General features: G+C 38.3%; 1 protein-coding gene across 11 annotated transcripts in view; it reads left to right on the forward strand.

Annotated features, from left to right (window-relative positions):
• TPD52L1 (TPD52 like 1) overlaps positions 1 to 14,826 on the forward strand; it is a 107,953-nt gene that overhangs the window by 60,573 nt on the left and 32,554 nt on the right. For 9 of the 11 annotated variants that reach the window (XR_013534908.1, XM_008994979.5, XM_035296623.3 and 6 more), the window contains exons 2-3: positions 4,862 to 4,977; positions 13,882 to 14,030. Coding sequence is in view for 10 of the 11 variants with exons in the window: in XM_008994979.5 (XP_008993227.1) it covers positions 4,862 to 4,977; positions 13,882 to 14,030 (265 nt within the window). In the remaining variant the exon portion in view is untranslated. Of the gene's footprint in view, positions 1 to 4,537; positions 4,601 to 4,861; positions 4,978 to 13,881; positions 14,031 to 14,826 lie in introns of those variants that run through there. The other 2 variants (XM_035296620.3, XM_078370777.1) reach the window with 1 other exon arrangement.

The raw sequence follows: 14,826 nt of genomic DNA on the forward strand, positions 1-14,826 counted from the left end.
GGTCTCTGGGCAGATTTCTTGAATGGGTGGTTTCTGGCAGTGAGACTTTGAAAGATTAATTCTATTTCTGAGGAGTAGGCTGTTTGGCCCATCAGAGCTGAAAGCCAGTTCAGAGTTTCCCCTTTATAAGACTTACACGCCTTGCCCTCTGAAAAGTGGAAGCCACCAGCTGGGTGCTGGGTGTGCCTTTCCCTAGATTCACGCAAAGTTTCCCAATTCATGTATTACCAGTTAAACAGGATTTTGAATTTTCTTTTCTTCCTCGAATATAGAAGGTACTAAAGATGTCTGATGTCTTGAAAAGTCTAAGGACCTGGAACTATTATTTATACTGGACCATGTCTTCTCACACTGTGGAGATAGGGGAAGAGCTCAAACCAGCTAAGTTTGAGCAATACCTATCTGTAAGTCCTTGGGCCAGGCTGTGGGGAGCCGTCCACAGTGTGCTGCAGTACCTCACAGGACCGTCTCCTGACCCCCAGTGCAGAGGGGGCGGAGCTTACCTTCTGGGTCTATCTCTCATAGCTGTGCTTGGAATTGCTGCTGATTCCTGGTTTAGATACTTATCCTAGAGCATTGACTAAAACTTTAAATGACTTGTAAATCACACTGTTATACCAAGAGTCTGTTGTTTACATTCTCTTGAGTCTATAGTCCCATAGGTTGCTGATGTAGCATAAAACTGGTAGAGCCTTTCCGGGTGGTAGTTTGTCAGTAGGTTTCAAAATGTCCATGCCCTTTGACTGAGTAATCCAATGTATAGGAAGTCATCATGAAGTACCTAATGACTTAACTAGGAGATGTTCACTGCAGCTTCCCCGCAAACAGGGTAAATTATTAATCATCCATAAAACAAAATAATGCACAACCATTAAAAATATATAAATGTACATGTTTTTAGACATCAAAAGATATTCATGATATCCTATTAAATAAATAAAGTTTGCAACAGTAAATTCAATGCATATATATAAGAAAATATTAAACACTTATGCTCAGAAGAAATGCTGGAAAGGAAGGATCAAAATACTAATATCTGGGTAATATGATTAATATTGATTTTTAATTAGTAATTGATAATTTTATCTTACTATCTTCTATGATGGCCAGCTATTACTTATGAAAAAGGAAATTACTTACCATTGAAACTGGCTTCTGGCATAGAGAGAAGGGATGAGGAGATGATGAATGTGAATCAGCAATACGCCATGTTTACTACTGTGTGTTAGCATGTTGGCAGTGACGTCAGGGTGCCAGTGGCACACTATTAATTCAGACAAAAGGATGTGAATGCCAGGGTTTCAAGAGAAGGGCCAGCTTCAGAACTATACACACTCGAGCCATATTTTTCTTCTCTTTATCTAAAATGTTCTGATTTTGTAGGATAATTATTTACCTTTCTCTTTTGACTTCAGACAAAATCCATTTTCATTTGTTTAGTAAATAATTATAAGTACACAAAAGAATATTTACAATATAAAGGTAAAGTGGAGAAAATACTCATGAACAGAAATTCAGTATCCAGAAATGGAGTATGACCACTGATCCTGAAAGAGCCCCCTAGGGCAGCAGTCCCCAACCTTTTTGGCACCAGGAACTGGTTCTGTGGAAGATAATTTTTCCATGGACACAGGGTGATGGTGATGGTTTTGGGATGATTCAAGCATATTACATCTATTGTGTACTTTATTTCTATTATTATTACATTGTAATAATGAAATAATTACACAACTCACCATAATGTAGAATCAGTGGGAGCCCTGAGCTTGTTTTCCTGCAACTAGATGGTCCTATCTGGGGGAAACGGGAGACAGTGACAGATTGTCAGGCATTAGATTCTCATAAGGAACACACAACCTAGATCCCTCCCAGGCACAGTTCCCAATAGGGTTCACTCTCCTCTGAGAATCTAATGCCACCACTGATCTGATGGGAGGCAGAGATCAGGTGGTAATGCAAACAATGGGGAGTGCCCATAAATATGGATGCAGCTTTGCCAGCTCACACACCTCTCACCTCCTGTGGTATGGCTGGCTCCTAACAGGTAACAGAATGGTACTGGTCGGTGGCCCAGGGTTTGGGGACCCCTGCCTCTGGTAAGACCTTCCATTCCTTTCTCCTTTTCTCCCTGCCTTGAGAAAACCACAGTCCTGAATTTTTTTTTTTTTTTTTTGAGACAGAGTCTCATTCTGTCACCAGGCTGGAATGTAGTGGCGCTATCTCTGCTCACTGCAACTTACGCCTTCCGGGTTCAAGCAATTCTCCTGACCCACCCAGCCTCCTGATGGTTTTGGGATGATTCAAGTGCATCTGTAGCTGAGACTACAGATGGGTAGGTGGGCGCCACCATGCCCAGCTAATTTTTGTATTTTTAGTAGAGACGGGGTTTCACCATGTTGGCCAGGATGGTCTCAATCTCTTGACCTTGTGATCCTTCCACCTCAGCCATCCAAAATGCTGGAATTACAGGCCTGAGCCACCACACCCAGCCTTTGCTTTTCTTTATAATTTAATTCTTAAGTAATATTTTCAGCTTTGTATGCTTTTGTACTTCACTTAAGTGAAATTATACTTACTCTTTTGCAACTTATGTTTTTCACTCAATATCTTATTTCCAAGTTTTATCCATGTAATATGTATTGTCATTGTCCACTCATTTTGCTATGATCAAGTCTTCATCATGAAAATGCACCACAGTACACTTATATATTGCCCTGTTTATGAACTTTTGGGTAACTTACAGTTTGTTGCTACTATGAAAGCTTTCATTAATGGCCTCTGATGTGCATGGATAATATCTAATGCTCATGCAGATTGTCTCAGGTCTATACAGAGTGGAATTGCTGGTTTGCAGGGTGTGTGGATGTTCAATTTTAATAGATAAAAATAGATTTTTTTAAATGAAAAAGTACATAATACTAAATCATTTTCAAATTATTTTTAACTATTTATATTCTTGCCAGCAGTATATGAGAGTTTCTATCCTTTGCATAGTCACCAACAATAGCAACATATTGATGTTATTTCTATCTCTGGATCTTGAGAGTTATTAGTAATGTCAGACTTGTACTTTTTGGTAATCTACCTAGCTTGAAATAATTTAATTTGTATTTCCCTGAGCATCAGTGACATCAAGTATGTTTTCTTAGGTTTATTAGCATTTGTGATTTCTGCCGATAAATCTTCTGTTCCAGTCTTTTGGCCCATATTTCTATTGGATTACTTCTGGTTTTAAAGTGGGTCTGTAAGAAGTCTGTATATGTTGGGAAGAAATCTTTTTAGTTATATATGTGAGAAATATTGTCTTCCAATTAGTGGCTTGTCTTCATTTTCCACGCAGTGTGTTTGATAAAAAGACATTCTTAATCTTCCTCACCATTTCTTTCATGGTTTGCCTTCTCATGTCTTGTTTAAGAAGTCCCTTCCCATCCAGAGGTTCAGAAACACAAACTCCTAGATCGTCTTCTAAAATGTTTATGGTTTTGTCCCTGTGAGTCGTTTAAAGGTGTCCAGTGTGTTTTTTTCTATAGGGATAACTGCTCTTGGACAATTTATTAAAAACCCTTTTGTTGTAGGACATTCTCCTTAGTTCAGCTAAAAACGGGGTTCTTGTCATGCGACCATGAAAGATTAGGCTTGCAGACACTTTGAAGGGTGAGAAAAATGGAATTCACTGGACAAAGAGGGAAAGAAAAACTCAGTAAAGCAAGAGAGGTTCCTGTTAAGAAGCTCCCATCTCACAGATGGAATTCTCAGTTACCACCCCGGAACAAGGAAGGCCAGGCTCCCACCCCCTGCAAACAGCAGGAACTTCTGGCAGGAACTTCTGTGGCTCAACCTGTTCTCCCAGTGAGCAGGCCAGTGGGAGTTTCTCCAGGAACCCCTTTGTACTTGGCTGTCTCATTTCCTTTCCTGCAGAGGTGTAAATGCCAGCCCTGACTTGAATCACATCATAGATGAAGTTTCCTAGGAGTGTGGGCCTGTTTCCTGAGTTTCCCGGAGAACACAGGCATTTAAGTCAGCCAGATGTTGAGGGGCCCTATGAAGAAACTTGTTCATATTTTAAACAATAAGTCATTTATCTCACATAATAAGTTAAAAGCTATTCTGGGTTATCCTGGGGCACAATAATGGCATTGAGAACTGCAGCTCTTCCCGTATTATCCTCTGCCAGAGTCGGTTTATCAGTAATGGTTCCTCACAGCTCCAGCTACTTCTAGCCATGTCTGCAGTAGAAAACAAAGGACTTCATACTTTGAATTCTAACCTTGAGGTTGTTTTGGACCACCCAGGGAGTGTGCATTAAGTTGCAAGCTGCTTTCCCATGCAGTCCCACTCAAGGTCATGAGTTCTCAGGGGAGGATTTTTTTCTGTCCATTCAGTGCTGAGTTTCAAGATGGGCAACTTGCCTTGCAGATCCCTGTGTGAAGAATTAAGTTATTTATTTCTAGTTCACCTGACTCTCAGGATGCAGCCCTGTGGGGCCTCCAATTTACACAGGAGTCTCACATTAGACTCGTCTCCATGGGTGAGCCTTGGGCTTTGTCCTCTGCCCCTGCACCCCATGAGACAGTGAAGACCTGAGCTGGAATTCACCAAGGTGAATGTAGACCTCCCTGAAAGCTTGCCCTGTTTACATCTCTGCCTTCCCAATTTCTCTTAATTTTTTTGGCTTCTCGGTATTTTTTACTTTCTTGGAGCTCATCACACATTTAGGAGGATTTTTTGTCTTTTCTGGAATTTTTAGTTGTTTTTCAGTGGAAGGGTCTGTCAGTGCATCTAGTCCTCCACACTATGGAAGCAGAAGTTGGTTTAAATTCACTTTAAAAAATGCATTCTGTTTTATCAATTTTGCCTAAAGGTTTGCTGGAGACTGAACCGTTGCAAGGAAGAGATGAAGACGCAGTAGCCAGTGCTGACTACTCTAGCATGCTCTCTGAGGAGGAAAAGGAAGAGTTAAAGGCAGAGTTAGTGCAGGTATGTTTAGTAATCTTATTGTTGCAATTTCTATCTCTGGATCTTGAGAGTTATTAGTTTGATACAAGTCCCATATTTTAATTGTGTTGTCTTTCATTTAATAAAATTTATAAATGAATACATTGCAAGATGATGCCTTTTTTCAAGGTATTTTTCTAATGTTGTCTATTACCTGTTGGTTACAGTTGTAGAATGAATCGTTGTGCTGCTTAGGCAACAATAATAACTAGTTTTAAATTTGCACTTCTTATTCTTTTTAACTATCAAAATACTATGGGAATAATAAATCACTTAAAATCCTGATGGAATTCATTCCAGACCATGTTATAGGTTCAAGATCCTTTTGAAGATTGGTTCTGGTTTTAGGTCAGCAACTCAACAATTATTTTGAAATGATTTTTTTTAATGAAAAAGTCAATCATAGAAGCAACCAAATTTATAAGTTGTATACTTTTTGGCAGAAAAATAAAGCTCTGGGGGGGAGAACGGAAAGCTATGCTTCATCGAGGCCTCATTAGAGCTTGTGTAGCTGCTGTGGGGATCTGGACCTAGAGAGGAGGAGGATGTCGGGCTCATTATGAATACAACTCTTTGTTCAAGTCTTTTGTTTGCAATACCCACTTTAGACACTTTGCTGAGAAGCCTTTACTTTCTAGGAGGAGAATGTTGTAGAAAGGGCTCCTTGAGTAGGATGAAGCAGCAGAGCCAGAGGAGCCAAGGCCAGCATTCCCTCCCCATTCTGTGTCCTGGCTCATAGGCCAGGAAGATCCTGTTCCCTCAGAAACAAGGTTGTCTTCCTGCTTTGCCCTCTCCACAGGCTGAGAACAGAGCTCTGAACTCCGCCTTACCCTCTTCCTGCTTTGTCCACTCTGAACTCAGTTCTAACCTCCTGAGAATGTTTGTCTATGACAGCTCAGAATAATGTTAAAGACTTTCAAGTGCTCTTACAAGACATACTCACAAATTAATTTTATTTCAAAATAAAAAAACAGCACATTCCTCTGGTTTCAGTAAGCACAGTGCTTCAGATTTTTAGCTGGGTCTGTCTGTGGCTGCTGAGTGGCTACACATACCGCAGTGCACAGACCAAAGTTAGCATCAACAGAGAATGAACTGACTCCACATGTTCTTATGGCCTGAAATTCTGGATCACGACTAGTTCACGTCAACCACGGGGTCCAAAGGTCATGCTCTGCAGACTGGGGTACGCCAACTGAGTCTCAGCTAAAACTTCACTCCATTGTGATGATAATGCTAGTATAAGTTCAGGCACAGCGTCTGTAACAGACCAATTGCTATAAAACGCCTTGATTTTTATTTTTCTGGGCTTTAGGATTACTGGGGTATACATACATACATATGCTAATGTATGTTGATTTTTGTATGTTCTCTATTTTCTAAATGTCAACAGTGAGCATGATATTACTTTTATAATCAAGAAAAAAGTAAGCATTGGTTTTAAATGGATGCTCCATGAATATAAAAAGCTAGAAGTGTTTTCAGATATTCCTGTCTCATTTGGCCATAGTAATATACTTCCAGCACATTTCATTCCTGAGGGATTTTGAGCCTGACTTCGGGAAAGAACACCAGACTCTTTGTTACTGTGTTCAGGTTACCAGGATTCATGCTTTGCACTAGCCTCCATGCTTCCTGGCTCTTATTTCTGGGTTCTTCAGAGATGAAGAAGTACCTCATGCTGCCAAAGGTAGCATCGTGACTTCCAGAGGCACATGAGCACAGCTGTCTGCCCCAGGCCCAGTGAAAAGCAAAGGAGGTGGATCTTTGCGAATTTTCTTCTTCACATTTCTCTTTCGCCTCCTCCACGTCAGGCCACCTCTGCTTTATACTCATTCTGTTTTTAAAACTGCTTTCCTTGCCCTTTACAAGTGTGCCTGCAGATGTGTGGACACAGGAACTCAAGTTCTTTAATATCCCATATGCATTCAGATTTTACCTTCAATACTAGGATTTAATTTTATCAACGACACACAGAAAGGCATCTCTGCAGCCTCACTGCTGGCCTTATGAAGAACTGAGGCCTATAGAGAGTCAGCTCCTCTGTCCCAAATCTCCACAGAGATTCTTTATGGGCCCCTGGTCACAAGGATCTCCTCTCTCTGTCTGAGGGAAGATCCTACTGAGTCTGTTAGCTTTTTGGGTACCAAAGATACCTCGGAGAACAGCCTATTAGATGATGGCCTTGGACTCAGACACTCAACTGTGGTCATGATCCAAAGCAAGACCTGTGTGTACAGGGACTTCTGACCCCTGGCTGCTTTGTTGAAAAGAGTTCTTGAGTGTGCCAGGTGTCCACGCTCCTCTTTGTTTCTTACCTCTCTCTACTTTCCTCATCTCCTCTGTGAAATAAATAATTCAAAATCAAAGCTGTTGGAACTTTAAATTATTTTGAGCCTTAAAGGAATGTAATTACGGGACCGAGTCACATAACAAGCAGCTGTAACCCAGGCAGCTGTAACCTGCTTCTCTGATTATAGACTAGCCTTTTAGTTACCTACATTGTTTTCTAAAATGTTATAAGAGACTAAAGGGCACCAGAGAAGAACTCTTTATTATAGATTAACTTCTTCTTTCTTCCTTTACACAAACACCTTAGATTGTCTAAGATGGAATGTTAAACATATACTTCTAAATTGGAAAAGAAAAAGAAAACAAGCTGTAACTAATCAAATTGCTGTAACTCATAAACCAGCCATATATGGAATGTGCTGTAATCCTATTAAATTTTGCTGTTTTCTGCCAGTATAAATAAGACCTTAACTTTTCAGTTTCAGAGCACTTACCCCATTCCTTTAGAGTCTGTATTTCCCAAATGTCTATAGTTAGCTTTTCACTTGGATTAACTCTTAAACTGGATTCTGATCCATTTTGTTATTTCAGGTTGACACCTCCTACTGCTTTTTGGCTATGCTGGATTCCTTCCTCCTAGCTTTCCTTCTCTTCCCTCCCCTCTGTCTTATCCTGCAGTATCTTGTCGATAATATTCCCATGAGGTTGCCCTTAGACTTCAACCAATCTCATAACTCCATTCTCCCACACAGCCAATGTATTTTTATGTGCTTACCAAGTGCTGGCAAGAGGAAGACTTCTTTTGGTAGATGTAAAATAAGCCATTAGTGTCCAAAAGGCTTACATCTTGGACAAATTCAGCGTTTTAAAAGAAGAATCTCTTGGCCAGGCATGGTGGCTCACGCCTGTAATTCCAGCACTTTGGGAGGCTGAGGTGGGGGGATCGCCAGAGGTCAGGAGTTCGAGACCAGCCTGGCCAACATGGCAAAACCCTGTCTCTAGTAAAAGTACAAAAATTAGTCAGGCCTGGTGGCATGCGCCTGTAATCACAGCTACTCGGGAGGCTAAGGCATGAGAATTGCTTGAACTCAGGAGGCAGATGTTGCAGTGAGCCAAATCGTGCCATTGCACTCCAGCCTGGGAGACAGTAAGACTCCATCTCAAAAAACAAACCAAACCACAACAACAACAAAAAAAAACAAACAAAAGAGAACTCTCTTTTAACATAACTTGATCTTTAATTTATTGTTGTGGTCATGCAATATGTGTCTTTTTTAAAGTTCGTCAAGTGTGAGGCCAATATTACCTGTGATCTGGTGCAGTGGTTCATTCACAGAAGGTGTGTAGTTAATATTATAATTGGCTTGAATTATTTTATATTTTAAATGAACATTTATATTTGTAAATGCCAAAAGTAGAATATGCTATTAAAAAAAAAAACCTTGTCAATAAATAAAGAAGTACTCTTTTGTTTCAGATATTTATTCTCATTAGTCTTATTATCAGAGAGCTTTTCTGAGGTCTTTACACATCTGGGTTTTTTTTTTTTCTCTCTCTCTCTTTTAAAAACACTTGCCCAATAATTCTGTGTCACTATCACCCTACTCTGACTTTAATTTCACTAAGCTGCATTTTATGTTTAGTATTTCATAATGTGTCTTGCCTTTTGAAAAGGATAAAGTTTTGGCATTAGTACTGTAAATTTGTGATTATATAACAATCGAATACTGCCAACGTCCCTGAGATAAGATGACTTAAGAAAAAATAGGCATTAATAGGAATAGGAAAAATACCAGGCAGCATTATTAAGTAGGTAAAGCCTATTTTCATGCTTCCTTGATCTCTCCTTTGGCTCTTTCCTCTTCCTTTTGTGTGTGTGGGTCCCAGACACACAGTGCCCTCAATCTAAATGTGTCCTACACTTGCAAAGAAGTGCATTAGGCTCTGGGCCTCTCTCTCTCTTTCAGCTCCTTCCTCAAGGCCTTAACTCTTTCTAGACCAAGCTACTGGATGGCTAATGTGTTTATAACCGTAACATCTTCTCGTTACGCCCCTCCCAGATAGTATCTGCAGTTTAATCTTTGGTCTCTTAGCCAAAGGCAGGAAGAGTAGCCCAGAGAGGCAGACCTGAAGCCATGTGCACATGAGACCAAAGGTGGTTACTCCTCTACAAAATACTGATGATTCCTAGTTTATGAAAGTATTTTTTCTTCTGGGTTGCAGTTAGAAAGTTTATGTAATCTAGCAGATAAAATAGAAAAAATTTTTTAGAAATTTCATACTGAAGCAATTCATTAGCTAATTCAGACTAGTTAGTTCACTTTTTTTTGCATTTTTCTTGAGATAAATATATATAACATAAAAGTATCCATTTTCAAGTGACCAGTGCAGAGGCATTTGGTACACTCACAATATTGTGTTGTGTAACCACCACATCTTCCTAGTTCCAAAATGTTTCCTCCATCCTGAAAGGAACCTTGCACTCATCAAGGAGTTGCTTCCATTTCCCACTTCCCAGGCTCTGGCAGCCATCAGGCTTCATTCTGTCTCTATGGGCTTACCTATTCTTGATTTTTCATGTAAATGGAATCATACAATATTTGACCTTTTGTGTGTGGCTTCTTTCACTTAGCCTGATGTTTTGAGCATGATTTAGTATTTCGTTGTTTTTATGGCTGAATCATATTCCATTTTATTTATCTCCTATTATTTATCCATCCATCTGTTGATGGACATTTGGGTTGTAGTCACCTTTAATCTATTGTGAATAGTGCTGCTATGAACATGTGTGTCCATGTATTTGTTTGGTACAGCTAAGAGTGGAATTGCTGGGTCCAGAATTAACTTTCTGAGAAACTGCCAGCTGTTTTTCACAGTAGCCGAACTATTTTACGTTTCTACCAGTAATGTACAAAGGTTCCATTTCCTCCACATCTTTGTCAATACTTGTTATTTTCCTGTTAATTCATATTTAAATAATCAAATTTAAATATCTAATCTTGGGGATAAATATTTTCTCCTAGGGAGTCAGGAAACCAGAGAACTAGACCATTAACTTGTAATGAAGAAATAACTATTTTAAATTGAAAGGAAAAGATATATTAAATACTTTAACTCATTAATGTGATTTACTTCCGCTTCAACTCATTCCAAATTTGATGTGGCTTACAGAAGTGCTCACAATATAGAGTTTCCATACTTCTTGCATTAGAATGTCTGAGGGTGCTTGCTAAGTAACAGAAGCAGACTGCCTCCAACAAATCTAAGGCATTGAACCCTCAGGGCCTTAAAAGGCAGCAGATGCCTGGGAATCTGAATTTTAAATATGCTATCTTATTTAAAGTGAAGTTGAGAACCACTGAGATAACTAGACCAAATGATCCTGGTCAAATAAAGGACTGAAGTTCAGCAGCAGCAGCCTTTAAGGCATTTGTAATTAAATACCTCATTGTGGTAGGACTCTTGACCCTGTACAAGGAGAAGTGGTTGACCCTTTGGAATCTTACAAGTTAATGTAATTAAAGATTGCCTGTTATTCCAACTTTGCGTATTTGCTTAATAGAGTTTTTGGCATATATTTAGATGTCTGATAAATATTCTGAATGTTTTGAGAAGAACCATTGCATAGAAATGGTTCGAATATTATTATAGAATCTGAGAATACACCCAACTTAAATAGCTGACTCCATATCTTCATTATTAGTGGTTTCTTCCCCATACACACCTTTTAAAGTATGGCTGAATTTTTTAATTATTAATTATGAGACTTTATATTTCTTTTTTTAGAAGGATGTTTGGTAAGTTGGTCACTTTATGTTTCTCTCTATCACTTTTTGGGGATCAAGATGTTATTAAAAATTTAACAGTAACTTTGAATCCTTTACTCACTCCCCACCTCCAGATAACAAACGAACAATCCACAGCCGCCTGTGATTTCTAATACACTTATGGGACTCTATGGCTGTGAGGTTGAGACTATTAAGATGTTCAAGCTTTTTTCTCCTTGTGTACATCTGTAATTTATTTCAGTTAAAATTTTAACAAAAGTTAAAATTTTTCCCATTATATTTTTACATAGTGGAAAATACAGTAATACTCAGTATACCAAAAAACAAACAAACAAACAAAACGACAACAACAAATCAGACTCCCAGTAATTTCAGTCACTCTAAATGAAAAAAAGCAGAGAAGGACTTTTTAATAGAGAATAAAAGGCTGACATGAACCCTAAGGATTTTCTGTGGCAAAAGAGCAAGAGATATAACCATGAGAAATCTTAGGCAGCAGAGTAAATGGAGGAGGACACATTGATAATGATGAAAAAGAGAAATATGCCATGATAACAAAAGAATGGAGGGGTTTAATTTTAAAATAATAGTGTATTCTCATTTATGGAGAGACTAAAAGCATTCTTCTCTTTGGAGGTCCCTGAATATACTCCTTTTGCAGTAATCAGTGTGTGTATGCACACTAAGACTCTTGCTCATCAAGGAAAGAGAAGTCCAATTTCTGTTGAATTATACTATGTTTGTAGAATGCGTAATCCATTTCAGAAAGATTTCCATGTACATATAAAAAACATTCCATGAACATAAAGAAATGTATAGTGTTAAGTTGCTAGGACATATTGCTGATATTAAAAACCCCAAGATATTATTACTTCTTACTGTGGTATTTAAGATGCTTGTGATTCAGTATTTCTGCTTGTTTTGCTTACGTGATTATTTGTGTATGTAAAGTTTCACAGAACCATTCCTGTCTGTTCACTGCTGGGGCTAGTAAAAGACTGTGGCGGGTTTTTGCTTTTTGGTTTTTTTGCATGTTTTGTTTTTGCAGAGGCAGATGCCTTTCTTGAGCTGCTTTCCTAGGAGCTATGTCTCTGGTGATCCAAGGAACGCATTTGCAAGATGACTGACAGGCTGACAGGGTTGGTGTGATGCAGCTTGTGGTCCAAAGTAGAGTGACACTTTACATGTAAATGAGCCACAGTTACTCCTTTTTAAAAAATTTAACTAAGAAATTTACTAAAGTGACAGACTTTTATTACCTCCATGCATATGGAATCCTAAGGTAGCTCTAATGATTCTTCTCTGCATTAACAAGAAAAAGTCACAAGCATTTATACTTTCCAAAAAACAAAGATGTACATGTAAGCACTGTTACCAGAGCAATACGTTATAGGTATAACAAATAATTAAAATCAACGACTTTGTGTTTTATTCAGATTTATCTTCACAGGATAAAACAGCGCTTTTCAAAATTTGAGTTCTTTACAGAGCTCCTTTGTTAGAAATTACATTTGCAAGAGCAATTTTATAGTGCTGAAGAGATCTGCTTTTCTGTAGCACAGGGGAAAGAGGAAATATGCCCATACGAAGCCTTATACATGAATGTTCATAGCACCTTTATTTGCATTAGCCAAACCTAAATGTCCTTCAATAGGTAAATAAACAACACACCTGTATATCCATTCAGTGGAATACTACGCTGTGAAAAACGGGGAAGAACCATTGATAATGCAGCAACATAGATGAATGTAAAATAACTATGCTGCAAAGCCAAGCAAAAATGAGTATATGCTCTATGATTCAATTTATATAAAGTTCTAGGAAATATCTGCAAACTAAACTCTAGGGAAAGAAAGTAAGTGAGTGGCTGTCTGGTGAGGGTGGACTGAGGGAGAGGATAGAAGAGGGAAGGAGGAATGACCAAAAGGTGATGAATGTGTTCACTACCTTGATTGTGATAATGGCTTCACAGGTAGATATATATATTAAAACTTACAAATTATACATATATATTTTAAATGTCTGCAGCTTACTGTATATCCATTATAAGACAATAAAACTGTTAAAAGGAAAATCATCACAAATCATTCCTTTACATACATCCTCTACTCCCTTTTTCCTCCCTTTCTTAAGGCATTAGATTGGCAAAACCCCATTGTTTGACAATTCTATTCCTGCACCAATGCAACTGTGTGTGGTTGGCAAAGAATAAACTACACTGAGGCCAGGTGTGGTGGCTCACATCCGTAATCCCAACACTTTGGGAGATCAAGACAGGAAAATCCCATGAGGCCAAGAGTTTGAGACCAGCCTGGTCAACATAGTGAGACACTGTCTCTTTAAAATAAATAAATATAAAATAAAAATAAACACTGACTAGTGACACTTGAGAAGAAGTTATATAAAATAAGAGTACAGTAGAAAACCAATTTTTGTTCAAAAATTATGTCTATATACAACTTATATAAATAACATTTGGAAGTTTAGGAACCAAAAAATAAGCAGTGGCTATTTCCTAGTAGGTTACTGGTGATTTTTATCTTCTTGTTTATGTTTTTCTGACTTTACAATCTGACTTCTTTTTAACAAGCAGCATTGATTACTTCTATAATGATTAAAATGAAAAATCCTGTTTCCACGTTGAGACATTAAGACTATCACCTGTATGGGATTTGTTTGGCAAAGCCGCATGTGGGATTGTAGAACTAGGAGGGTCAGAGGCTGCTTTGGAACACGCAGAGCTTCTGTAAGTATCCTTTTTTGTTGGTCTGACATTTTTCCCCACCATTTCCCCTCCTCCTTGTAGCTAGAAGACGAAATTACAACACTACGACAAGTTTTGTCAGCGAAAGAAAGGCATCTGGTTGAGATAAAACAAAAACTCGGCATGAACCTGATGAATGAATTAAAACAGAACTTCAGCAAAAGCTGGCATGACATGCAGACTACCACTGCGTAAGTATGATATGAACAGTGTTTTATTGACTCAGCCTGCTGGTTCCTCACTCTGTCGTGTTGTGTTTTTCCTACAAGGCTGATTTGGTGCATGACGCTAGGAAAAAAATACTTTCTCTAGAAGCAAAGCAAAAAAATATGCATAATCATTAAGTATGTTGCATGTGAAGTAGACTTTATAGAGTAGCTTCATGAGATAAAACTTCATTCACTGAAACTCTATTTTCAGTTAGACTACTTTCACTAGGTTGTATTGTTTAAATGTTTTTCTCTTTATATTTCTAAACATTTGTTAAATATACTTTTTTTTAACCTTTTCTTATAAAAACTATAAATGGGAAGGTGTTTTCTCCTCAGCACACTTGACACTCACTACGTATGTCTTCCAAAAGTGGTTGGCAGTTTCAATACTGACTTGCTGGCAATTGATTTACAAAGAAAACCTTGTACCTCTGATCTTTTGTTTTGCATTTTTCATTCTCACTATTCTAGGGAATATTTAGAGCTGGGTTTAGACCAATAGAAATGGTTTTGGCTTTGCCATTATCATCTTATCTTGTGTTAGGCAAGGTACAGAATAATCTTGATTAATCTACAATCACACCTTTTTAATTAGATTATTCTTAAGTTGCATGAAATATTTAATGATGATGGTACTTTTCTAATGTTGTAAAATATTTTACCTGCCAGGGAATCTTGTACCAAAGGGGAGTACTTCACATATGTGATGTGATTTTTCTTTGTTTTGTGTGTTGGGGGTTAGGGGCTGGTGAGGAAATCACAGAGGCTTTATCCC

Source organism: Callithrix jacchus, chromosome 4 (genome assembly GCF_049354715.1).
Source record: "Callithrix jacchus isolate 240 chromosome 4, calJac240_pri, whole genome shotgun sequence".
NCBI lineage: Eukaryota > Metazoa > Chordata > Mammalia > Primates > Cebidae > Callithrix > Callithrix jacchus.